The 25,520-nt window shown below is 36.6% G+C and overlaps 1 protein-coding gene across 2 annotated transcripts in view; it reads right to left on the minus strand.

Moving 5' to 3' along the window:
- Positions 1 to 239: 239 nt before the first annotated feature.
- The window catches only part of NCAPG2 (non-SMC condensin II complex subunit G2), a 41,130-nt gene continuing 15,849 nt past the window's right edge, over positions 240 to 25,520 (minus strand). For both annotated transcript variants that reach the window (XM_059839766.1, XM_059839756.1), the window contains exons 11-28: positions 21,877 to 22,002; positions 20,837 to 21,016; positions 19,703 to 19,855; positions 17,894 to 18,116; positions 16,512 to 16,636; positions 15,867 to 16,040; positions 13,562 to 13,632; positions 13,157 to 13,310; positions 12,820 to 12,993; positions 12,202 to 12,312; positions 11,945 to 12,088; positions 11,077 to 11,176; positions 10,597 to 10,781; positions 9,672 to 9,815; positions 7,696 to 7,799; positions 4,666 to 4,763; positions 4,335 to 4,437; positions 240 to 487 (exon numbers count right to left, since the gene is read on the minus strand). In XM_059839766.1, the coding sequence (XP_059695749.1) occupies positions 436 to 487; positions 4,335 to 4,437; positions 4,666 to 4,763; positions 7,696 to 7,799; positions 9,672 to 9,815; positions 10,597 to 10,781; positions 11,077 to 11,176; positions 11,945 to 12,088; positions 12,202 to 12,312; positions 12,820 to 12,993; positions 13,157 to 13,310; positions 13,562 to 13,632; positions 15,867 to 16,040; positions 16,512 to 16,636; positions 17,894 to 18,116; positions 19,703 to 19,855; positions 20,837 to 21,016; positions 21,877 to 22,002 (2,421 nt within the window). In that variant the 3' untranslated portion in view covers positions 240 to 435. The remainder of the gene's footprint in view (positions 488 to 4,334; positions 4,438 to 4,665; positions 4,764 to 7,695; positions 7,800 to 9,671; positions 9,816 to 10,596; positions 10,782 to 11,076; positions 11,177 to 11,944; positions 12,089 to 12,201; positions 12,313 to 12,819; positions 12,994 to 13,156; positions 13,311 to 13,561; positions 13,633 to 15,866; positions 16,041 to 16,511; positions 16,637 to 17,893; positions 18,117 to 19,702; positions 19,856 to 20,836; positions 21,017 to 21,876; positions 22,003 to 25,520) is intronic.

The following is a 25,520-nucleotide window of genomic DNA, read 5'->3' on the forward strand; positions in this document are numbered from 1 at the left end:
TGATGACTACTCCCAATCACCATTTTGACCCTCACACATCTCAAAGTAAGACTCATTTCCATAACCCCTAGGAATATGCTGCAGTCCTTCCAGGAACTGAGGCTACATGCAGCCTCAGTCTCAAGAGTATCTATGATACAATTATTATTTGTTTTACAAAAACACAGATACAAAAATACTGATTTTACACTCCCCCCCCCCCCCCCCCGCAAGAAGACATTGTTATACAGAAAAACCCCTTTGCAACTGTTGAAAAATCTTTACTATTACATAATTTCTATACATACTTTTATACATTTTGCTTGCTTTAAATGTACAGAATAAAAGAAAATAATTTTAAGCAATTCACAAGTTTACAAGGCAAGTTTTTTTACAAAGCAATACACGTTCCCTCAATTTTCATAACAAAAATTCATGACAAAAGCTTCTGCATGGTCAAGGATTCAAAATCTCATCCAAAATTTTCAGAGATGAATCACAGAGGAATCTGAAATGCCGTAAAACAATGCAAAACAGAATTAGAAATGCTAAATGCCAAATCAATCCTCAACTATTTGATTGTCAGAGTACAGTTAGCACATGATTTCTTTGACCAGTTAGTCCATATTAGTTTATTAAAATGTCTTTACAAATTACTTTTGAAATAGCTGGATTCTTTTTCTTTCAACTTTTCCATTTTTCTCCTGATCATCTCTGTCTGTAGAATAACCAACAGCAAACCAGTTTAAATTACTATGTCAATTCAAGCACATTTTCTAATATTTCATCATCTAGTTAAAGAAGTCACTCATTTTCTGCACAGCCTTGTTACTCTTTTGTTCAAACAAAACAGTGAAATCCTTTACAAGTAATTCATTCTAAGACCACTTTTCATTCATTTACTTTCTTCATTTCTCCCTCACTCTTCAATCTTTATAATTTTTCTTCTCACCTGTGGCAACTTTTTTCCAAGCCTGAGCTTTCAATCTTATCCTTATTAGCAGCTGCCCTCACACTCCTCTCAGCCCCGCTCTGACTCTGATCTCAGACTCCTCTCTGCAGTGCCACAGCCCTTAAGCCAGGATGAAACTCCAGTGTCAACTAAAGCTAGTGTTACAAGGTTCTACAGAATTAGGAGAATTAGTTATGTTCTGTGAGTTTAGGCACAATGCTGCTTTGGACAAATTTTTTTTTCCTTACATTTTAAGGCTAAAAGAATCAATGGATTTATGATGTGGCACCACTGGCACGTTGGCCAAAAGCCATCACTTGGGCTAACTCTGCTCCTCCCAAACAGACAAGCTGAAGTCAGTTTTACCAAGTACCTTCCTAGGGAGTTTAAAGATGGGAGGCAGAGAAATCATACCCAGAGTTATACACCAAAACAATTCAAGAGCAATAATTTACAGATGCAATGAGAGTGCAATTAAGAATCTGAGAGCTAGCTAAATGATAATACTAAAAAAAAAATATTTCAGCAGAGCCATTAGCTAAACTTAAATTCTAATATTCATATACCAAAATGCTAAATAAAGTAAATATACAGTATTAAGTAAAAGTTATTATCCTATAGCACATTAGGTTTTACAGAATGTGAGACATTTTTCTCTAGCCTCTAAACAACTGCACTGACAGCTTTATCTGCATTTTTTTGTTAAGCATAAATATTTGTATTTTATAAACTAATGTGTGTGCCATTACTCTTGAGGAAATTCTCTCAATACACAGTATGTTGTCCAGAATTTTTAAATGCACTGAACAGCATTTTTAAAATATGGACCCACAGGACCATCTGAAACCACTAGCTCAGCTGAAGAGGGAAGAGTAAATTGCAGTGAAAAGTTCTGCTTCTGAATTAGTGCACCAATTCCTTGTATAAGGGCAGCACCTTAATTACCACACCAGACAGCTTTTTTACTTTTTTTTTTACTTTCATTGCTAATATGTAAGAGATTACTCCTAAGTCTGAAGTTAAGATGCTGGCACAGAATGCCAGTTCTCTTGGGAAATTAAAGAATGTCACCATTTCCTGTTATACCTGGGTATTGAATAAAATAATCCCTCAAGGAGTTATTAGGAGATAATGCATTCAGAAGAAAAAACAGTAATATTATTAAGAATGAGTTAAAACCCAGTAACATATTTTAGCCAGCAGCAGCACAGTAATGTCTGTGTTAGAGGACTGTCTTCAAATTAATGACCAGAGATCTAGCTTGCAGCATACCATAACAAAATTTGGTGTTTGGTAAGAAGAGTAGGATGACAAAATAGTTTACAAACAATAGGGCATGCTTTAGATCATATATAATCACATTTTAGCTACATTAGCACACAAGCAGCAGAGACTACAAATGGCACATCAGAAGCCACCAGAGGCCCAGCCCAGTCTGACGTTCTGTCTTAGCTGTGAGACTGCAAACACACTTCAATTCATCGTGCAAAACCTGATCACTCCAGAACTTCTTCCAAACCTCTTTCCAGCATCAATTATTTTACCCTTCTGGACAGAAAAATTCCCCAACATAACTGCACAAATATGAAACCACCCCCCCCCCCCCCCAAATTCTGGAAAGCTGTGTAATAGCTTCTGAATTTTATCATGGTGTGCAATTCCGATCTCATAGAAAAAAGTCTTCCCATTATCACATTCATATCCCTAACACTTGAATTTTGTCTGCAACTGCCTCCTGGGTTGGTAATATGCAAAGGTAGCCACTCATATATCACAAAATTAAAACACTGTGTAGCATCCTATACTCTTCATCTGCCCCAACATGCAGGTTGATTTGTCCCAGTTCACTGGGCAGAGACAATCATATAGATTCATAAAGCAATTATCAGTGTTCTCACTGAAATTTATAGTCACTAGTGCTCTCAAGTGGCAGCAATTATTCACTTTAATGTGCCTATTTATTTAATCATGTTAAGATTCACTTTAATTTCACAGCTTTTTTTACTGTCTTGATTAGAAGTGCAAACTGAAACACGATATCCTGCTGCTCTCCTTCTTTTCTACATAATTATTATTATTATTATTATTATTGTTAAAAATATTCTAGTAGGGCACTTGGCAACCCATTGTAAAATAATTTCAAGGGAAAAAGAATGGGGTTTTGTTTATTATGTTTGATTTTGTTTCTAAGCTAGCTCCTGACCAAAGGACATTTTGTTCACAGCCAAGCAACTCTCCAGCATTCCTGCAGGTCTCTTTTGGGTACTGGAAGGGACCCAGAGCACCATCCTCTGGATGGAGGCACAGCTCAGCCACCAATATCTATGTCAAGTCACTAAATGCCAGAGAACAAAGTGCCTCAGGCCAAGGATCCACAAGAAGAGCACACTGGGGAAGAGCTGTGCAAGAAACTGTTGAGTAAATGAAGCTCCTATTCAATGAGGCTCCTATACAATGGGCTTTTTGGTTTGTTTGGGAGTCTCCGGTTTGGCTTCTTTCATTTTAAAGTCTGTCTACTCTACATCCATTGTTTGACTCAATAGTAAGGATCACTAGTTGAAGAATGAAAGACTACAAGGGCCTCTGCATGTTCAGACCTCTGTGGTGCATTGCAAACTTTCTCAGAAATTTTAGATTACTGTCCATAACCCCAGTCTGGTTTCTTCACATTCTGTATATGTGCTTATAATGTCTCCTTTGCACACTTTTGATTCCATGGACAGTTCAATAAGTAGGCAGAAATCACATGTTCACAAATTTTAAGACTTAAGCAAGTTTGAGACTCTAAAGGCTAAAGCATTCATCATGATTCTCTCAACAGGCCTGAGGTAACTGATTGCAAATACAATGCAGCCAATCACTTTCAAAAAACTTTTCACAAAAGATACACAAGATATGACACTTGAAATCCACCCCCCCCCACCCCGCCCAAAAGAGCAAAATAAAATCACCTGTGGAAAGGTCTCAAAGTCATTGTTCTATTCAGTTAAATTTTTACTGCCTGCATAGGTTTGGATTCATATGCCTACTGCTAAAGTGGGAGAAAAATCTCCTAGTAATAAGAATTACTAAGTGGACTATTTGCTTTGTTCCACCCCTGCTGCAAACAGACCTGGATTTCAGAAGTGAATCCTGCAATATACAGGATCAAGTGATAACACATTCAAATTAAATCAAACTAGCCTGAAGCTAAATACGTAAAGATTGCAATCACAGCAGATATAAGGGCAGGAAATTTAATACTGTGCTGGGCTCCATACTTCCCACCTCCCCCCCCAGTATTTTAAACCTTGCAATCAATCACTCAGAACACTCTAACAGTGTTATGTAAGTACAGAACAGAGCCAATTATTGCAGAGAGGGGATAGGAGAGCTCAGTGCTCCTTTCCTACAGCACACCCACCTTTCAGTGCCTCTGGATTCTCCTGTGGCAGCATCCTTGCATATCATCAGCTTCCTTTGAATGGCAGGTGCAATATCCTTTAGAAGTGAAGTTTTGTGCTTACCTATTTGAAATGAGTTGAAATGTTGGACAAAAATAATAATTTATCCAAAAAAAAAAAACCCACAACCCCACCCTTCCATATTTTTAATGAATAACTTTAAACATAAAAGATGGCTTAATAGAAGATTAGATATTAAATTGGATTTTCACTGTCCTGGATTAAATACTGTGTATTTCAATGCAGTAGCAAAAAGAAAGATGGAAATAGGACAAATATGTTTTAACTGACCTTTAATTACAATCACAATGCAGACAGTAGCTGTTAGACTAAAAATCCCTTCAATTTCTTCAGAGAGAATGCACTCCATTAACTCATTTAAAATTGACCTAAGGAAAAAAAAAAGAAAAAAATATGTTATAAATCACATTTCTTTCAAAATAGAACAGAACATGTTTGTAATTATGCTAGTCTGCCACCACAGCTTCAAAGATACCATGCAGGACAAAGCAGTGTGACTGGGTAACTGAAAACTACGTGCTGCCTCTGGATCTGAGAATATCAAAGCATGATAAATTGCTTGGGAAGAAAAAAGTCTGCAAACAGAAAAAGTGGCTGTTAAGAGAAGTGAAGAGCTTGTGGTACATTTTAGGAAAGTCAATCCATGAAAAAACTACTGGTTCTACTGGAATTTAATTCCCAGAATTTACTGAAATTTCTAACTCAAATTTCTACAGAAGTTTTAAAAAATATATTCTATGACTCCATTGGTTTGCTAGTACCTACTTAGGCTTAATTAACATTTTGATCTTAAATGTGTTTCTCATAAATATTAAAATAGATGTTTTTCCAATTACAACCCAGTGAAGATCATTTATAACTAAACAATCCTCTGAAACATGTCCAAACAACATTTTAGTTACTGAAACTATGGACCGAGTAACAGAATCAAGACAGCAGCTCCTTGTAAAATACTAACTCATGATGTGTCTTAAGAGATTTCTAGCAAGAGATGAAAGTATTACCAGCAAATTCTAGTGGTGTTTTGGGCTATATGTCAAGGTAAGAAAAATGAAATGAGAGTCGCAGATGGGGTCCAGCAACCAAACTAAACTGCAGCAGGGAATAAGTCAATACCACAGAATGGAAATGAACTGGTCATTAGTGTTTGGGGAAAAAACCCAAATTTAACTAGGAAGCAATTCTCAAAACCAGAGAAAAATAAAAGAACAAGAGGGATAAAACAGGAGATGGAAGAGATCCATAGTTCTGATACTCCTCAGAGCACAAAGCAAACTGCTCTGTGAAGAACTGAAGAGGAAACAGAGAGCAGCAATGTTACAGAAACTTTCCCTAACATATTTCAAAAAACCTTTTGCAATATTATTATCTGTTATGAAAACTGAACATTATACATTGCCAGTCCTAACTTCAATTGTTCTGCAGGCTTTTATTGTGCTAAGATATCAAAATGAAATATGCAGTTAAGAACCAATTCAGTAAAAATGTTTTGCAGAAATTCAAATATAGCTTCTAAGAGCTGAGAAAGATGAAAAATCTTTAGCTTCAGAAATAAGCATTATGAAGTTGCTCATGCATTGCTTCAGTTTCATTGTATCATTGTGGACTAGTGTGACCAAGCATTGATTCTATTTCACCTTGCTCTTAATTTGCTGATGGACAGAACTGGGATCAGAGTCCTGACTTTGTTGTTATTATTGTTTGGGTCACTAAGCACACTCTTAACCTCCATGAAGGAACACTGGAATTACATTAACCAGTAACAAGACTCACTGAAGCTGCCTTTCCCCACCTCCCTCTGAAAAAGGGTCACATGAGCCTGCAGGCAAAGATAAAATAGAACAGAACAATAAGCTATTTAAAAATACATATAAGGTTCAGAGGTAAGTCATTGGTTCCTACACAGATAGCTCCCAACTAAAATGAAGGATACTCACACAATTGGACAGATATTGCCAAGCCTCCCAGTATTATCACTGCTAGGGAGACTGAAATTCAGTGCTAGAGACTGGTTAGTACTGAAAAAAAACAGATTCTGCAGAACTCAGAGCAAGATAATTCTGAGCTCACAAAGCAGAAACTCACATTAGATTTCGTAATGGCAAAGGTTTTCATGTTGACATAAAGATGTCTGAAATACTGAACCATTCACTACTGGACTCCAGCTGTGGCCTATCGATACAGATTGATAAAAGAGCCTTAAAAGTAGTCTCAATTCTGAGGCACCAGAACCAGATGGAAATTATCTCCAAATCTTTGCCCCTAAAAGATAAATACTAGAAGTAACATTTTTTCCCAAGTACACAGAAACAATTTGGCCCAAACTTGCACTTTTCTCCACCAAGAATGGACAAGATTCACCTTGATTACTACAAGAAAAAGTTTCAGAAGAATTAACTGATTTTCTGCATCCCTTTAGGAAAGATGTTTAAAACAATTGTTTCACTAGAAGAGAACACCTTGAGCTGCTGCCTCATGGCAAGATTTGCATTAGTTGGACTATTGCTGGAGTCTCTGGAGTCTTTTGTTTTGCAAGTTCAACTAGAATTAGATAAAGATTGAGAAGAAAAAGAACCAGCAGAGACAGAGCTATTCAGTGCCTGTCAGATAAGGAAAGAAGAGGAATTAATTGGGGCAAGTCAGGGACAGCAATAGGACTTCTAAGCCCCTATATAATTTAAAACAAATCTAGTGTGTAGAGTCATGGTGAGAAAAATTGAATATGAACAAACTATGCAAAATGAAATTCAGTTGTGACAATTTTAGAAGATATTTAGGCCCCCACTAAATAGAGAAAATACCGTCCCAGTTTAAGTCTTAAAAAATAAATAACATAAGCTCACTTTTGGAGGCTTTCAGCACTCAGATACTTTCTATTTTGAATGTTGTGACTTTAATACAGTCACAGGTACATGTCATTTCATTGCAGATGTTCAATCAAAGGATTAATTATATTTCTGGCAAATATTTTATCTCATCTTAATATCTCTGTGTTGAGGGGGCTCAGCTTTATAAGTATTTTATGAAAGAAGCAAGCCAAGATGTATGATTAAAAAACTCATAATGATTAAGTCTTGTAAATAAGAAGCACTCTTGGTTAAAAAAATGGACTCAACTCTAGTAAACAATACCTACAGGCAATATGTCAAGAAAAAGGGATTATTAAATAGTCCAGATAAATTTAGAAAGCAACTAGTTCTTCAAAATTTATTTGAATTTAGGAATTAAAATTTTATTGACAACACATAAACTGTTCTATATTAGCAAAAATCTTGGAAAAATTAATATAGAAACATTTACCTGACAACATTAGCTGACTTCATAATTACAGCCATTAAACTGCTTGAAAGAGGGGGAAGGTCTGAAATAGTCTTTGGCACAGTCAAGTCTTTTTCACTGGAAGCCTAAAATAGAAATAAGTCAACAACCATTGTAGCTCAAGAAAGACATGTATGCAGAATATTGTATTTCAATAATTACACTAACCAGGACCTATCCTCAAACAATTGGAACATTCACAAGTATTTTTTGAGTGGCTTTAATTCAACTGTGTTGTGTCCAAATAAACAAAACTAATTTAAATTAGAAAGACTGAAACTAAACCAGATAAACAGTATTTGTTCCAAGGCAGATATTCTCTGCCGTCGCTGTCACCAGAAGTTTCATTTAACTACACTGGTGGTCACTCTTTACAAAGGCACAGCCTATTAAACACAAATGAGTCCCCTCTGTGCCTCCAAGTTAAAAAGTGTGCATCCATGATTTCTAAATGTAACTTCAGTGACAGTGATTTTTTGGATACCTGCTCTTTTTGGTGTAAAGTTCTGAATAGATGACAAATACTTAGAACTGAATTTTGATTTATAACAACCTGGGGGCAGGGAAAAGCCCAGCTCAGATGAGTGACTGGAATGAACACTCAATCTATGAGTATGAATCTCCAGTATATTCAAGCCCAGAAGTGTTTCCTCTGCATCATCTGTAAAGAGCACCTGTCACACCACAGCCTCTCAGCTGATACATCAGTATCTGCAGGCAAACAGCTGGTACTGCCTCAGTGCCTCCTGTAACAGAACCTTGGCAGCTGCTCTGTGGTTCCTTCTGGCAACTGTTTCTTGCTCTGTTTCTGACACGTCCAGAACCCACAGCAAAAGTACAGCCTCTACTAAAGAGCCTCTGCTCTTCCTTTTTAGTTCTCAAAGTTTCCAATCTTACTAATCATATTTGCTCCTAACACTACCTGCATCAGAAAAATGGGGTGGGAATGTTGCCCTTCTTCAAGGACAGTTGTGGTTCCTGTGACTTTGAGAACATGAAATAACCTCTGTCAACACATTCTTTTCAGTATTAGAGACTCTTCCTTTACTTTCCAAAGCAACGCAGATCAGATATTTGGAAATTCTCTGCACAAAAACTAAAGGAACCAAAAAAAAGATATGGCATATGAAATGTCTCTGTATGGAAGCAGAGAATGCACAAGTGATCAGTACCAAGCAGGGCATCAGCCTGCTTTGAAACAGGACTACAGAACCTTATGGGACCATTCCAAGAGTAGGGAATGGGAATCAGTCACACATCAGTGGTTCACTTCCCAAACTCCCTAATGCTGCGTGGGATGAAGTGAGGAAGGTTTAGAACAAGCCCCTGTCCTCCGCCTCTCCCTGAGCTCCAATTGCTGAACACAACATGGCATGGTGTGGCATAAGCCTTTGATCAGTTTGGGTCCATGGTCTCAGCTATGTTCCCTCTCAGCCTCTTGCCCACCAACAGCCTCACTTTTTTTTTTAGAGCGAAGGTGAAGGAACCGGGGAAATATTGACACTCTGTAAAGCACTGCTCAGCAACAGCCAAAACAAACTGGTGTGTCCTGAACAATGTCTTGGCCACGAATGCCAACCACAGCAGCACAGGGACTGCAGGGAGGAAAGCTGACTCCTTCCCAGCCAGACCCAGTACGAAAGCACAGAGGGAATATCCCAGAACCCGTGTTATTAATCCCCAACGCTGTCTTAGTGCTAAATTCTCCTCAGAGGCAGATACTGAAATAGGTATCAGGACAAGTCTGTTCCTACACAGCTGTAGTGAGAAACCTGAGAGATGAACTCTAATATGAAATTATAGCAAATAAAATTTCCTGTTTGTTCCATGCCAACACACACAAAATCCTTATCTGCAGTACAAAGATCAATTTTCTGAATAAAGCTCTGTCGTTCCAACATAACATTTAAAAAGCAGAAGGTGTTAAATAGAAAAAAGAAAATCAGGATTAACTTTACCTTCTGTAGCACACAATTTATCTCTGCTACTATTGCAGCCAGGAGAGTGGAGAGTACACCCTGGTGAACTGCTGGGAATGTGGAACGCCAGCACTGCAGTGCATGGATGAATTCTCCAAGAGGCATCTGAATAGAGTGAATCAACTAAAACCAGAAAGAAAATCACATCTGATTTTTCAGACTGCTTGAGTATAAGTGATATATACCAGCAAGCCTCTCTGTGAAGTGCAGACCACACCTTGAAAGGTTTGAGGTATTCTAGTCACTTGAGATCAGAGGGGGAATCAGCAACAACTGCGAAGCCTACTCATACATTTGAGAAACAAACAAAGCAGTGGTTCTTACAAAAAAGAACTGAATGTTTTTCAGAAGTCGTAAAAAGTAGATCAGCCAATTTCCCAGAGTGATCCACCCATTTCACTACTATTTAGTATCTGCTTTAAAATACAAGTCTACTTTTCTGTGAAGATGTGAAATTTTTCAAGAATGTTAGAACATCATACATATTTTGAAGTTGGTATCATTCAGACTAAAAGAAATAAATAATATAGAAAATTTCTCCTCCCTCCAAGATCATAATATATATAAACAAATCTTTTGCTCTGGATTGAAGAAGTTCATCTAATTGCAGATAAGATTAACAGCCTAGAAGTACCACCACATTCCAGAATCATTGGTAACAGAACGCATTTGTTCTGCAATTTACTGGTTCTTCTGTCACGATGAGACCAAAATGGACCAAAAAAAAAATTGATAACAAGAAAACTTGGAAAATTTACCTGAAAATTTAATCATGTGTCTACCCAAAAAGTTGGTAATAGCAAGGTAACAACCTCAAAGTGTCTAAGTATATCCCTTTGCATAAAAATTATGGATTCATCTACACATTATCAATTATGTAGCAATTTGAACTGTAATATCATACCTGAATTCCTTTTTCCTGTTCTTTCTTAAGTCTATGTGCCACACATTCTAAAATTTTCTGAAAGACATTCTGTAGAGTGTGGAAAAGATTTGTCACTTCCTCTGTCTCAGTATTCTGATTTAAAGAAACTTCAATCATTTCTTTTAGAGTACACAGCAACACTGGAGCACAAAAGCCACCTCTCTCTAGAGAAAGAGATAAATATCATAATGTAAAAGTTGTAATATTAATCAGGTACAAACTTAGAATGAAACTCAGATACAACAAATAATGATAGTTTACAAGTGTAGACAATACATTTAGTTTCTGAGCACACTTAGCTGAAATTTTCATACAGTCCAATTAACATTTTAAGTATGAATCCAGTGCTGCCTCCAACTCTTAAAAGTTAGAGATTAACTAACTTGCTAATGCAAGAAAAGTCAGCCAAGTATAAATGCAGATGATGCTGTTAGTACAAAATAGGGCAAAATAAGGTACCTGTTTGCATAATCTGAAGAGCCAGTTCTAAAAGGTGTGCTTGAAACGTGACATTTCCCAGGCCCACCATTATGACATCCTTACACACTGTCAGGTAGGCCTAAAAGAGAGGTGCAAAATTATAGGAAACCCAAACTTTATGTAAAGTAATCATTCAGTAAAACTCAAAAATAATAAAGCCACAAACTTTTAGCCAAGGTGCCCTGAGAGCTGGTGTACCTAACTGCAGTTACTCAGTTCACACCTGTTGAAAAGCATGAATTCCAACCAGTCCTTCAACGCTTCCACAGCCCTTTCCCAATAGTAAATGGTTTCTCAAAAGGCAGTAGTAAATCCTCTCTTTTTAACTCAGGCTCAGATCAAAGGCATTGATACTTATCATATACTGAGGCAAAATATGCTTTAATAGCAAAATTAAAACCAGCAGACAAAAAGAGCTTTTCCCTCAGTTGTTACACACTAAACAGTTGTTACACACTAAACAGATTATGAGATGGAAGTATAGACAGAGTGAGAACATTCAATCAGTCTGTGTATATATGAGCCGGGTTGTTCAAAGACACTGACTGGGACCAAAGTTAGCCAAATCTTTCTTTTCACCAAAATCTGGTAAAAGCTCAGTGCTAAAATCCACCTTGGGTTAAATGAAATGTCAGAAGAATGCAACAGAAAACAACTCAGAACTAGCTAAAACCTCACCCACATTAGATCATCAAATGTTTTCTTGGAAGGGCAAATCAAGATCAGGGGTAAGGGACACTGTAAGTGATGACACAAATGCCAGTGCAGTTCGTCTGCATACAAATTGCTACACCTACAACTTCTCAAATTGAAAGCAACTTGACTTATATTTTAAGAATCATCTAACCTGGATAATTAATTCAGAAACATCACTGTGCTTTGAAATACCATCCTCTTGATCACTTGGTAGTATAAAAGGTACAACTTGACTTTCTATCCAAGCACCTGTCTTCTTCAGAAGTGAAAGGTGATCTTCTCCTTCTTCAGAAAACTGAAAAAAAAACAACCCAAAGGCAAGTTTACCAATTGTCTCTCCAGTTGTTTTGGAACTTCCTTATACTGTCAACTGTAACTCCAGCTTATTTTGGAAAGCTAAAACCATACCTTGTGCTGAAGATGAACAGTCAATCTGCAAAAGAGGCTGAAGGCTCTTAGGCTGGTTGCTTGATTCCAGCCACCAGAATCTGTTCCTTCCAGAATTGAGCCGAGAGCCCTCTGAAATATCAACGTTTACATATATATTTTTCAGAAAAACCTTTCAAATGTTTCTTTACTCAACAGCTTTAAACAAAAAGTTAAAGAAACCCCAAACCCATAAAAACAGCAAAGCACCAACCCCAAATAAGCAACAAGCATACTTTAATTACTTGTATTTTTCAATGCCGTAACTGATTTTCAGACTATTCCTTATTCACATATTCTAAAAGTTAGGTCCCTTAAAAACACTCAACACCAGATTACAAAAATTTTGAGACACCTAAAACTGAGAGGCTGGTTAAAATCTGCCATCTATAAAAAATTCGGAACTACTATACTTCTAGTTTAGAGTATTTGTTGGAAATAAGAATCAAAAGGAAAATCGTTTTACAAAAAAATCTTTTTACAAAGGGAGAGAGCATCATGAACCTCATTTATTTGTTCTTGCAGGCATTTTAGTTTGACTCAGGCAATACACGGTGTTAAGCACTGATTTTATAAGCACTATGAGAAGGAGAAAACTACCTTTGCAGCACCGAGGATTTTCAAAAGCTTCTTCAGTTTATTTTTGGGAAGAGAAAGTAGGCAACCACAATTGACAGGATGAGTCAATAAATACTCAATGTAATCAACTGCTAAGTCTGGCTTTGATTCATGTGTTACATGGATACGTACTCGACGCCCAGATGTTTTAGTATTCTGAATTGGAAGAAAGCACAAAACCAGTACAACTCTGTTAGTTTCTGACTTTAGAACTGATTTCAAAGCAGAATACTTAAAAACTCTTATTCTATTTTAAAAAGCATGATGCCTTAAAGCAGTCTGGCAATTCCTATTCTCCCTGTCATATGCACATGCACACCTTTGTTGGGGTGAGTGAGTCAGACAGCCAATCACAGGCTAATTCCATAATGTGCCCCACTTGACCCCAGCGGCACAGGCAGTCGATCAGGATAGAATATTTGTTTTGGTCAGCTCCACTGTCAATATTTCTGAGTCTGGAAACCACACCACAGCTTAAAAGAAAACAGACAGAAAAAGAGATACATTATTTTCACACCCGTAAGTGCAGAAAATAATTAGTATAATACAAAGGATTCACCAATGACTTCAACAGACTTGAACATCACAAATTTTACTGACTTAGCACAGTTTCAATGTCTTAATTTACCCAAATGGGCATTTAATATATCAGATTGCAAAAAATGAACGAATACAGCCAGCAAGAAACTTCTTGTCATTTGCATTTTGGATTTCCAAACAGTACCTGAATGTAGGAATAGCAGCAGGGGGCATAAAGGATGCCAGAATAATCAGTGGAGCCATGCACCGCTCATCCTAGGATAAAAGAATTACACTGTATGACATAAAGGTACACACATGCAAGCAAAACTAAAGACAGTACTGAAAAACTGTGATTACACTTCCTCAAATTAAGGATTTCCCTTTTCCACTACAAATGGAGCTGAAAGGAGCTCAAAACAATATGGCTTGCAATCTGAAATGTCTGATTCCTGTTTTTGGAGGTCAATTACCAATTATCATATCCTCCACTTTCTGACAGACTGCCAGAATAACTACCATAAATAGTCATGGCTCCATTAGGTTAACACTCATTGCAAAAGAAACAGCAGCTTCACATCACTTTTTTTTCCACTAGAGACTAAGGTCTAATTGCACAACCATAACACCATCTAACTCCTCTCAACCCTAAGTGCCTTAAATTCATTCACAAGACAAACTTATCAAAAAGACTCTAAAGAAAAAGGTTCTTACATAAGGATGGCAATGTTTAATGCATTATTATTCATTACAACATGTCATAATACATGGTCTAGGCCACAACATCATCTCACTCAGGTTATACAGAAACCAATCTATGTTAAGAACTCTTCAAAAATGGTTTATCTCTATGTCCAAGCTTCAATGAAACAGCCAAATGAAATTATCATCTACTTAGCCATTCCAAGATCTAAAACCTTTTATAAAGCTCATATTTTTAAAAAAACTTTTAAAATATATTTGTAGCTTTCTCAGGAAAGAGACAGGCAGCTTCAGTAGGTTTGTAGCCTTTTAGGAACTAAGCCTCTGACGACAGGTCCTTTTAGATCCAAGCTGCATACTCACTATGTAAGAATATCAAAGTCAAAGTCAAAGAGGTTGCTTGCTAAAGCTGGATATCTTGTCTGCTCGCCAGACCCTTTCAGAAAGAAAAAAAGTTTGGAATGTCTTTGACAACTTCCAAATGCTTTCAGGGTAGAGAGCACTTGTGTCTCTGTGCTGCAGAATAATATGTAGCAATGAGCTGCTTATCACTCCCTGATTATCTAAAGCAGAATTGCAGTGGAGTGGCCACCATATTTCAGGATACTTCAGCATAAAAGCCATAAACTAAGAAAAGAATATCCAGTATGTAATCCTTCCAAATTCACTATGGGTGCAGCAGCCACTATTGGCCACTCTCAGGATGGCATCCTCCTCAAGAATAACACTAAAACAATGAGAGCAAGGAGACTGACAATTTGAAAATGACTGATTTTAATTAACTGCCAAATCCAAACAATAAATAAATGCATTAGAGAGTAGATTTAAATTAGCAGAAACCTCAGAATCACAGAGTGGTTTGGGTTGGAAGGGACCTTAGAGATCACCTTGTTCCAACCACCCTACCTTGGGCAGGGACCCCTTCCACTAGGACCAGTTTGTTCCAAGCCCTATCCAACCTGGCCTTGAACAGTGCCAGGGATGGGGCATCCACAGCTTCTCTGGAAAACCTGTGCCAATGTCTCACCACCCTCACAAAAAATAATTTCTTCCTAATATTTAATCTAAACCTATTTTCTTTTAGTTTGAATCCATTCCCCTTGTCCTGTCATTACACTCCCCTATAAAAAGTCCCTCTCTGTCTTTCTTGCAGGCTCCCTTCAGGCACTGGAAGGCTGCAATTAGGTCATCCCAAAGCCTTCTCTTTTTCACACTTAACAATCCCAATTCTTTAAGCCTTTCCATTTAGGAGAGGTGCTCCATCCCTCTCTTGGTGGCCTCCTTTGGACTCACTCCAGCAGGTCAGCAGTACATGTTTGGCTTTCTGGGCTGCAAATGCACTCTGCCAGCTCATATTCAGTGCAAAAAGAGCCTCAACTGCTTCAGCTGCAGCTGAATTATAAGAAGTGGTGATAGTGGAAGAGTCTGGGGGACAGTGGGTAGAAAAACATGTGGACTCCAATGTACGCTGAGAATTAATTCTGCAATGGCTCTTTTGTATTTACTGTTTTCCAGAAGTTCTAAAACATTCAAAAGAATAAAACCCTAGAAAAACCTTACAAGGAGAGCAATTTTCTGCATAAGTATTTTTGAACTGACTATTTAGATAACAGTTCATCAGTCAGACACTGCAGTTGGAGAATAGTTTCTGCCCATTTGAGGGATTCCAAGAAAATTGCTGCTGTTTATAGTTTATAGCAACAATGAAAAAGAATACTTAATGCCATAAAAATAGATAAAAGACATAAAACATTAAAGCATACAAAGAAAATACTGAGAAAATACAGGAAAATCTAGGCTTTCTTTACCTGAAATACTTTAAAATATTCGGGAAGTACAGAAGCAAACTTCCTGACAGCATATACTTTGGCATCTTCATTATGATCTAACGCTTTGTGGATGCTTCTCCAGAGTATTACAGTGATCTCCAACAAACTTGCCATGCTGGCCACATCATTTACTGACAACACATTATCCAACACCTGAAATACAAACATTTAGATGATATTACCAATTATATTTTCAAATAGAAATTTAAATTAAAATAAGGCTTTAAAGACACTAGAAAAAAATCTTTCCAGACCTTTTACAAAGACAATCTGGTTGCTATAGAACAGGCACTCCACAATTCAGTCTTTATCTCTCTAACTTCACATACCTTGCAATAGTACTTTTTAAAAGAATTTAACTGCAAAACCAAGCCACTTTATAATCAATACTGGAATTAGGCAACCATTAATTTAAAACATGTTTCATATTCCTTCTATCTTTTTCTAGGTACTTGACCAGATTTCTGCTACTGCAGGACATGAAAATCCAATAATGGCAGCTCTCCCCTTTGAACTCCAGAGATGCCCAACGGCATTCCTTTAGACTTTCTGCCATATTCTGTCTCACATTAAGCACCACTGAAAAGAAGTTATCAGAAGTTAGAATAGAGTGGACTTTCTTACACTGGTGTTCTCCTTTTCACTTCCATCTTCATCATCATCATCATCCCCACTATCATGAAGAGCGGCTTTCTTTGCTTTCTGGATGCAGGCATTCAAGCAGCGCCGAATAGTGAGCATCAATTTAGCTACATTTAAATGGAGTAAGAATAAATGAGACATTTAATATTTGCTAAGAATGTTGGTAATAAGTGCTTCCAATTACAATGCCGGAAAAGCCAGTATGAAAAAGTAGGCAACAGAACCAGATACAGCTAGGAAAAATGGAGCAAAATTCCTTGTAAAGGAAATGGAAAAAATGCGAACATGTTTTATACCCTCAAGTATGAAGAAGAAATGACAAAATTATCATCAGGCTCTGTAATTTTATTGTTATAACAGTATACTAAAAAATCCCCAAATAACCACCACTTATCAAATCAGAACCAGAGGAAGCTTCCACAACTCCTACATCTAATCTGGCATAGCTGTTAACTTAACGACCCACGTTCAAGAACACATTCCCTCCGATGTCAATGCTCATTCCTATGTCAATTCCCGTTCCCTCCTATGTCAATTTCCATTCTTTGGAAAGATGTAGCCCAACCATTGCACTCCTGAACGAGGAGCTCAGCTCTAGAAAAAGTGAAAGGGTTATGCCACTCTGGTGGAAGTACAACAAGTTGATTTCATAATTGTGATTTCATAACCTTATCAAGATGATCAACGAGAGGCAATGGTTTGGGCATTTCACCCAAGTCACTCCATGCTGATTACCTGAGTTTTAACAGAACTCCTCTGAAACAAAATTTTCCTGATTTTACTTGTTTCAATAGAAGTTTTCTAAAAAGCAGTGACATGCTAGGCAGTACATGCCTTCTTCACTGGAACTTTCAGAAGCTTTCTGAAGGAGGACTTTTTAGATTCTCTGAGCAATCTGAAAACACTGATCCACAAATCCCAGACACCAAGATTATCAGATGCAAACATTTTTTCAGTTTCTATATAATCTTCCACATGAAGATCTCAAATCACTTAAAGGCATCAGGGTATTTGCTACCCTGTTTCTACATGAGAAATAGGTATCAACTGAGATAATTTTAAGGTACGTGTGGGAAGAAAGGGGACCAGAAGGGCCAGGTACCATCATGGGCTGGAGTGTACAGTACAGCATCATAAGAACAAAGATGAAAAGCTTTGATCTCCTCACTGTTGAAAAAGCTGATGACTTTGCCAGCTGTGCTTATTGCTGGTGTCAAGAATTTCCAAAACTACCAACTAATATTATACTAAACCCTCCCAAAAAAACTAGCAACAATGTACCACTGTTACAGAAATAAGAAAAAAAGACATTTATATAGCATGATATCAGTAATTCCAAAAGCTCACAAGGTTTTGTGCTTTACCTATATTGGTGGGGGCAGTGAATTCATAGGCATATTGATAGAACTTCCTGGCTGCTGCAGGATTCATCTGGATCAGAGTGACACAGCGCTCGCACCACACATCCTCGGGCTGGGCACTGGGGAAGAAGGAGTTCAGCAGGAGGTTCACGATGCGCCGTGACACTGGCCGAGAGTCCGCTTCGAGGCGAGACAGGAGATGCTCCATGGGACAGATATTCCAGAACTTTGTGAAGTGAGAAAAAGATATTCAAAGGAGTGAAACAAAAATAGAGGAAAAAAATCATCACCTTCATTAAGTGATTTCCATGACAATAGTCTAATCAAATATAAAGAACATCAACCTGGAAAACACGAGCATTTTTAATTTTTTACACCAACGTGTTGTGGAATTCAAATTCTGCTGTGCTGATGTTTTAAATCTCCTGGTATCTCTGACTCACTGCTAAAATTGTGGTTCAAGCAATTCCACTTCAATACACCTGCAATACTAATGCAATTTCATAGATACAAGGAAGAACTATTTACTCTACAAGGATATCCCCATAAAATACAATTATTGTCATTATGTGCCATGCTTCATATTCTCCTCACAGGACAAAGTAGGACCAAACTACTATACAAGAACTGTATACACCTTAAAAACCTGTATGGATCAACACCCTTCACAAAACCATCCCAAACCCTACATTACTAAATAATGAATGCATCCCATTCTTAGCAGAGCTCTAGTTTATTTGTAACACAAAAATCAAATGCTATGAAATTCAAAAAGACTACACAGCTGTTTGCCAGCTGTAACACTACATTTGTAGTTTTTGTACGAAGATTCTGAATTAATTATGCTGGACAATTTCAAATTAAAAGAAACAAACAAAAAATTACTTTTCAATGCCAAGAAATCTATTTTACTCTTGAGTAGAAATATTTGTATCAGATAATTACCCTGTGAATTTGAACTATGGATATACCTATTAAAATGGTCATAAAAAGTAAGTTTAAAGTGATCCCAAGACTTACCAGAGATTCACATCGCAGTTTTTAAATCAATAGGGAGTTACTGAAAAACATCTAATACTTACTAGGATTTTTTTTCTTTATGTAAACCTGATCTTTCCTTCCCCTAAAAAATCCCTGACATTGAGAATTATCTTTTTTTCTGTCTTTAATTGCAGCAAACTCAGAATAATTCACAAAGTGATCTCAGCCACTCCTTGTATGGCTTCCCTTCTTACACCCTTCACCACCTCCAGAGCCCTCCTCTGGATGCTTTCTTATAGTTTTATATCTTTATTAGGCTTAGCAAGAGACAAAACCATTGTTAAATTAAAATATAAAATTGAAATTAGGAAACTATTAACATTAGAGAGTGGAATAAGAGCTCAAAGATGCTCTAATGCCTGTGGCTGGACAGTATTGCCCTAAATAAGAGTCCACAGCAGAACACAAAATACATTAAAAATCACTGTAAAAAGACACCAAAATCCTGAAGGCTGTGCCCACAAAATAGAAACAGACATTATAAAAATAGGAGAATCAAAGCAAAAAAGCTACTGGGTTAAAGTGTTAGGCATTTAGAAGAGCTGGGCAGCTGAGGGAAGTGGCTGTAACCCACTGCTCTCCCCTGCCCAGCCAGAGAGAACAAGGGCCCACAGAGCACTTGGGATACCACAGATATTAAGAGTATTACCTGAGCAAAGCAAGTTATTTCTTTTTTAAGAACACTGCAGCAGTCTCAAAATGTACTTTTTTTTTTTTAAATAAATGCCATGATTTTTTCTCCTTGCAACGTATCAAGTGTCATTCTCCTACCTTGGCAGCCTTGGTAGCCTTCACTTTGAGCAGCATTTCCACAAAAGCCACTCGCACCTTCTCAGAATTATCATGTAGACTGTGTTTGGTTGCAGGCAGGAGCTGTTCCAGGAGTGGGTGACTTAGTTTGTTGTCCAAAATTATTGGTAGGCACTAAAATAAAAAAATTAAATCCAGAGAGAGTGAAGCTGAAAAATCTGTAGCTAAAAATTTTTGAAGAGGACCGTGACACTTCTCATGTAAAATAAAGCAGGGGCAGACACTGTATATGTGTTGTGCTTCTTGTCATATTTTTTGGTAAAATCTGCTTTGATTACTTCAAATTTGCAGTGAACTCTGTTCAGTGAACTCACTTCAGCTTCAGACCTGCACTAAGACCATGGTCTGCCCTCTGCCTGAGCACACAACAGCTCTCTAAAATATGCTGATTTCAAATTAGAAATACTTTTTTTTTTCCAATTCATTTTTAAATCAGCACTTTCTGCTTATCCAGGATAGCTTCCCCATGAAGCAGTAGTGGAGCAAGTAAGGATTAATAGGATGACAGCTTCAATTTAGGGATGAACTGACACAGACAAAATCTTCAAGTGAAAATGTTGATTAGGGAGTTCATTTTTCTGTCCAAGCTATCAGTTATTTCTCACATGCCAGAAAGATGTAGATGAACTATTTCTAACATAGTGAGCAATGCGTGGGAGGTGGCATCACCAGACCAACTGTGGAATTATATCCATCCAAACCTCAGACACACAAAGTGGGATACAAAATCCCAATTGGGCATGTCTTGAGATGCCCTAAAGTCAGTGATGTAAGAAATTCTGGAGCTGCCTACATCTATTTTCAGGTCTAAGCATGATTTCTAATACTAAAAAAAATTAGCTATTGGGTCCAAACAGTTTGTGTACAACTGGAATTGAAAAACCTTAGAGTCAGAAAGCCAATCAGTTACTATTTCAAAAGACATCTGTGTTTTCCAAAGACATGGCTTTTATGAAACGTGCAAAACCTCAATGTAGGAGGAATTCTATTGCCTAAGACATTTTGAAGAACAAGAAATTCCCTTGATTTAAAGTGGCCTATACTAGAAACCTGTATATCAAGTAAAATAGAAAAATGACGATAAAAAACATTTACTTTAAAAACAGAACAACGAACATCAGCAGATGTTATATCACATGCCAGATCTCCAGTTAGCTTTTTTAAAAGATCAGCAAGAATTGTTGGAGGAATCATCTCCCAGTATTTAGATATGATCTGAGTGACTCCAAGTACCCCTGTAGAGCGGACAACTGGATGAGGATCTTCTAAGAGACTCTAAAACAAACAGAAGAATAACACCGTGAGCATATGGATTATTGTGACTCTACTGCTGTTTGATCTGAGCCTACCATCAACAAAATGCATTCCATTACCTTTTAATCATTATGAAAACTGTCATACAATAAAAGAACTGCAATATTAATATTCCCTCAAGGCATTTTTCTATGAAGAAAACAAGGAAATTTATATCAGAAGCAAAATTAAGCTAACTATTGGCCAACTTTTTTCATTAGAATTTTGATTTATATTTTTTAAATAAACCAAGTCTTGCATTTGTGACTTAATTAAGAACATTTGGACTTCTATTTATAGGTGTCTACACTGATCACTGTTCCTATGGAACAACATAACTTTGAAATTCATTCAATTATCTGATATCAACTCAGGAATCCCCCAACATTTTCTTAATGAAAATACTATGCTCATTCTCACCCATCTGGACTGGTAAGGAGACTTTTAGGTTCTCTCCATTATACTTAATTTCAGAAGTATTTAGTAATACAGTACTGAACTTTGATTGAGTGCTTCCATAGTAACTGTGAAGTTCTCCCCCACAATCCTGGGTTAAGTAAGGATCATTACTCATGTATTTAATCTTTAAAAGGCATCTCTCATTCACAGATTAACGAATAACAAATCAAAATATTTCCTTTTTAGAGTTTAGAGTGGTGTATAGCAACTGCAGAAAATACACTATAGAAATTTATAATATTTTTGTATTTTCTGCACCACAGACCTCTATTTCCCCACAAATATTCAGAAATTCCATACATTTTAATTGCATCAACAAATTTTTTTTTAGTTAGTTCTGACAAAAGTTTCATTTTTAACATTTTAGTTTCATTAAAACTTACAAAAAGTTCTTCAAACTGTTTCTGAATTTCACTGTCCATCTCTTCAGCAGTAAAACTGGGATCACGAACAGGAAAAGCATCAACAAACAAAAATGCTGCATTTGCTCGAACTTCTGAGTTTCTAGCCTGTTACAATGGAGGAAATAATATTTTTTCAATAAGGACCAACTGTTAATTTCCAAAGGCGTATCCTGTCAAATACTGTTCTTCAAACATTTAAACAAGTGTTTTTAATTAAGTAGATGGAAGATGAATTTACAAATGGATGGAAGAACTTAAAGTCACATATGAGTTTTAATGTGACTTTCTGCCCATTCAGAAAAACCTGAGTTATTGTTACAATCAGCTTTCAGAGCACATCAGTGCTTTGAAATGACCCTGAGGAATCACAGTCAGAGCCCTTCTGCTTTCTGTAATGCTGAATAAATTAAAAGCAGCTGGGATTTCTCTTGGTGGCCTTAAAGCTCCTCTTCAGGACAGAAGACTCTTGAATTCAATCAGACTAGATTAATTAACTTGCTTGTCAAGAGACAGGTGATTTAATTGAAAAGCTCAAGCCTGTTTCTTCAAGAAAACAGTATTTAGTAACTAAGTACCAGAAAGCTTGGAGCATAACTTATCCAGCAAAAACATATTCAGTTCTGCATCTCTGCACATAAGTATTAGGACCAAGTTCTGAGCTCCAGGCAGCTCATCAAAAATCTATGGGAAGCCTCACAACATCTCACCATATTTAACAATTTTCAGTGTACTCCACCATGTATTTTACTTGTTGTAGAGCCACAAACACAAAAAATGAAAAAGAAAAAGGTGCATATTTAGACACTTATTCAGTGAAAGATAACTGACCCTGTGGACTCTTAAAGGACAGAAAAAGAGAGCAGGCAATGAAACCATAAAGAAATTCAAGGCATCTCAAGGAGAAAGTTGAAATCCAATTACCAAACTACATTTTATTTATCAAAGATAGCAGTGCAGTGATTAAGAGCCTCTATCGGCTTCTCTTGGAAAGAAGACTTGGAAGGAAGAATTTTGTCCAGATTTTGTGTCCAATAAAAAAAATAAAAGCTCTCAATATAACAAGCAAAGTAGGCCTAATTTCAACAGCAAGATGAGACAGTTCAGGGAAATTCTTGACTATGCTAATAGTCTAATTTTCTTCACCACTTGTCATAAAGCACATTGAGATCAAAGCAGGGAAAAGAAACATGGCAATAACCATGTAATATTTAGACTTAAATAAACTAATGACAAATAAAACCAGAAAAGCACAACAGTAACAATTATTTCATTTACAATCTGTTTTAGGTTTCTCTTCTTGACCAATCCTGATATGGTGGAGTAGGACATGCCAAATTCTTCAAGTCAACTAAATTATTAGGAATTTTAAATTGGATACTACAAAAGCAAACAAAGCACATACATACATTCTTTAGTTAGGGATTGTGTTTTCCTTTATTTATGATGTATAATGCAGTTTAAAGGTAAAAAGATCATATTCTTAATTCTATACTATAAAGTTGTAGAAAATCCTTCAACTCTGAACTTGTCTATATTTAAGAATTAACACATAAGATAATATGTGAATTCAGGGCGAAATAGCTCTTCTGCACTAACATTGCATGTGAAAATTAATTCAAATGTGGTTTTGTGCAATAAGCTAGACCTTGTCTACCATAGCCATTCCAGAAAGTTAATTTCCATAAACTTTTAAAGTGCATTACACTGAATTCCATTAAGCTCACTTTTAACTCTGAACTGAGTACCCACAGTTCAAATGCCTGCCTTTAATTAACTGGAATTTATCCCAAATGTATTTGCATATTCAGGCTTGTACAATGTCTTCACAGAGGTAGAACCTAAGAGTTTAAATTCATGGCCTGTTTTAATCCATGCTGACTTTTCCATGCCAGAGCCTGCAGTAATTTAAATAACTAATATTTCTTTTACCATTATGCTTGTACTATTCTGAGGAGTTTTCAGAACCTTTTAAAACCATAATTTACTTTCTTCTTCTGTTAATTTTCACAGCTTCCTTTTAAATTTTAACTGGTCTTACAGGTTCTGAAATTAATTTCAAATGATTTAAAATACTGCTTCCCCACGACATGTTAGTTTAAATGTGTGGGATGTTAAAAAAAATATAAAAAAAGACAACCAAACACTTTAAAGGAGTCACTTCCTTCAACAGCTTGAATTCCTGGAGGAGTGGTTCTTGACTTTTTCAGCTTGATAAGAAACAGCTTAATCACTACTACACTAAATAATCGTATTTATATCCATATATCTTCTCATACTAACAACCAATCACTGCACACCTCTTTAATGTTTGTACAATACTTGCTTTTCATAATAAGAACATGGAAAAAAGATGAAGAAGTTACATATGGGCTTATATTATAAAAACTAAGAGTTGCATAAAGGCTTATAAAAGATGTGCTGGTAAAAGCCCCAACAGAAGCTTGTGCAATCTAATTACTTTCAAAACAAGGAATTGAAGAAAAAACAGAGTACTGCATTATAAAATGTGCATTCTCAGTTTAAAGATTTCAGAGATGAAATCAAGTAGTTTCAGCATCAACAGTTCTGGAACTCGTGTTCTTGCAACTGAAGTATTTTTGCTCTCTGCAAGAAGGAGGAGTAAACAGGCCTTGTGTGTCCTTTCTGTTTCATAAACAGTATTCTAGAACAGAATTTGTTCTTCACTATATTAAATTAGGGATTTGGCTAAAATAGGAGTATCAAGCTAGTTATCTAAAATTAAACTGACATTTCAAGCTTTGGAGTAAACCTGTAACAGTTCTAAGAAAAGTTATAAGCTTCCCTTCTTAGTTCTGTATTTTAAACTACTGGTGATTCTGAGTCACAGCAACAGTTCAAAACACCAAACACTTCATGCAGTGCTACATGATTTGTTCTAGCCATGGAACCATTAGTGATGTGAAAATTATAAATAGTAGCTGTTAAAAATTTCAACTACTTGTGGAATCTGGAATTCTCCAATTGTCTTGCTGCAAATCAATCAGTAACCTTATTTTTCCAGATCACACACTTTCTGTTACCTTTCTACAAATAAATGCATGCAGATTTCATAAGGTTTGACACAATCTTCCTCCAAAAAGTAGTCTAGTCTCACATTTGAGTCCTGGGCTTTGGCAAGTGACTATGACCCTCCACTGACAGGCAGCAACTCCCTTAAGAATGGCACACTGTATTTTGTTAACTTACCAAAAATCAGTTAAAACCCCTATTCTTTATAGAGACAGAAATGTAGAAATTAAAGGAAGCCATGCTTTGTAGCTATCATTCTCTGGCATTAGGACATAAATGTTTCATCCAGAGGGTTCCTTGTTTATATAAATTCTAAAAGGATGGGATGAAACATTTAATGCAAGACCAAACAAGATACTAGGCTAGCAATGACTCTCATCATATTTCTACCTCTACCATAGGGTTCTGTTGAAACCAAATAGCTCTCAACTCTTTCCTGTAACTCATAAAACCCATTGTAAACAACTTTTGAAGTTAATAGTAAATACTTTCAACTTTGAGAACTTCAAATGCCTTTCTCACTTCTCAAGAAGATGCTTATGATCAACCAGTAAATGAAATTGTAAGTGTTTGCCAGAAATGAACTTGGCTGT

Source organism: Haemorhous mexicanus, chromosome 1 (assembly GCF_027477595.1).
Source record: "Haemorhous mexicanus isolate bHaeMex1 chromosome 1, bHaeMex1.pri, whole genome shotgun sequence".
NCBI classification, from domain to species: domain Eukaryota; kingdom Metazoa; phylum Chordata; class Aves; order Passeriformes; family Fringillidae; genus Haemorhous; species Haemorhous mexicanus.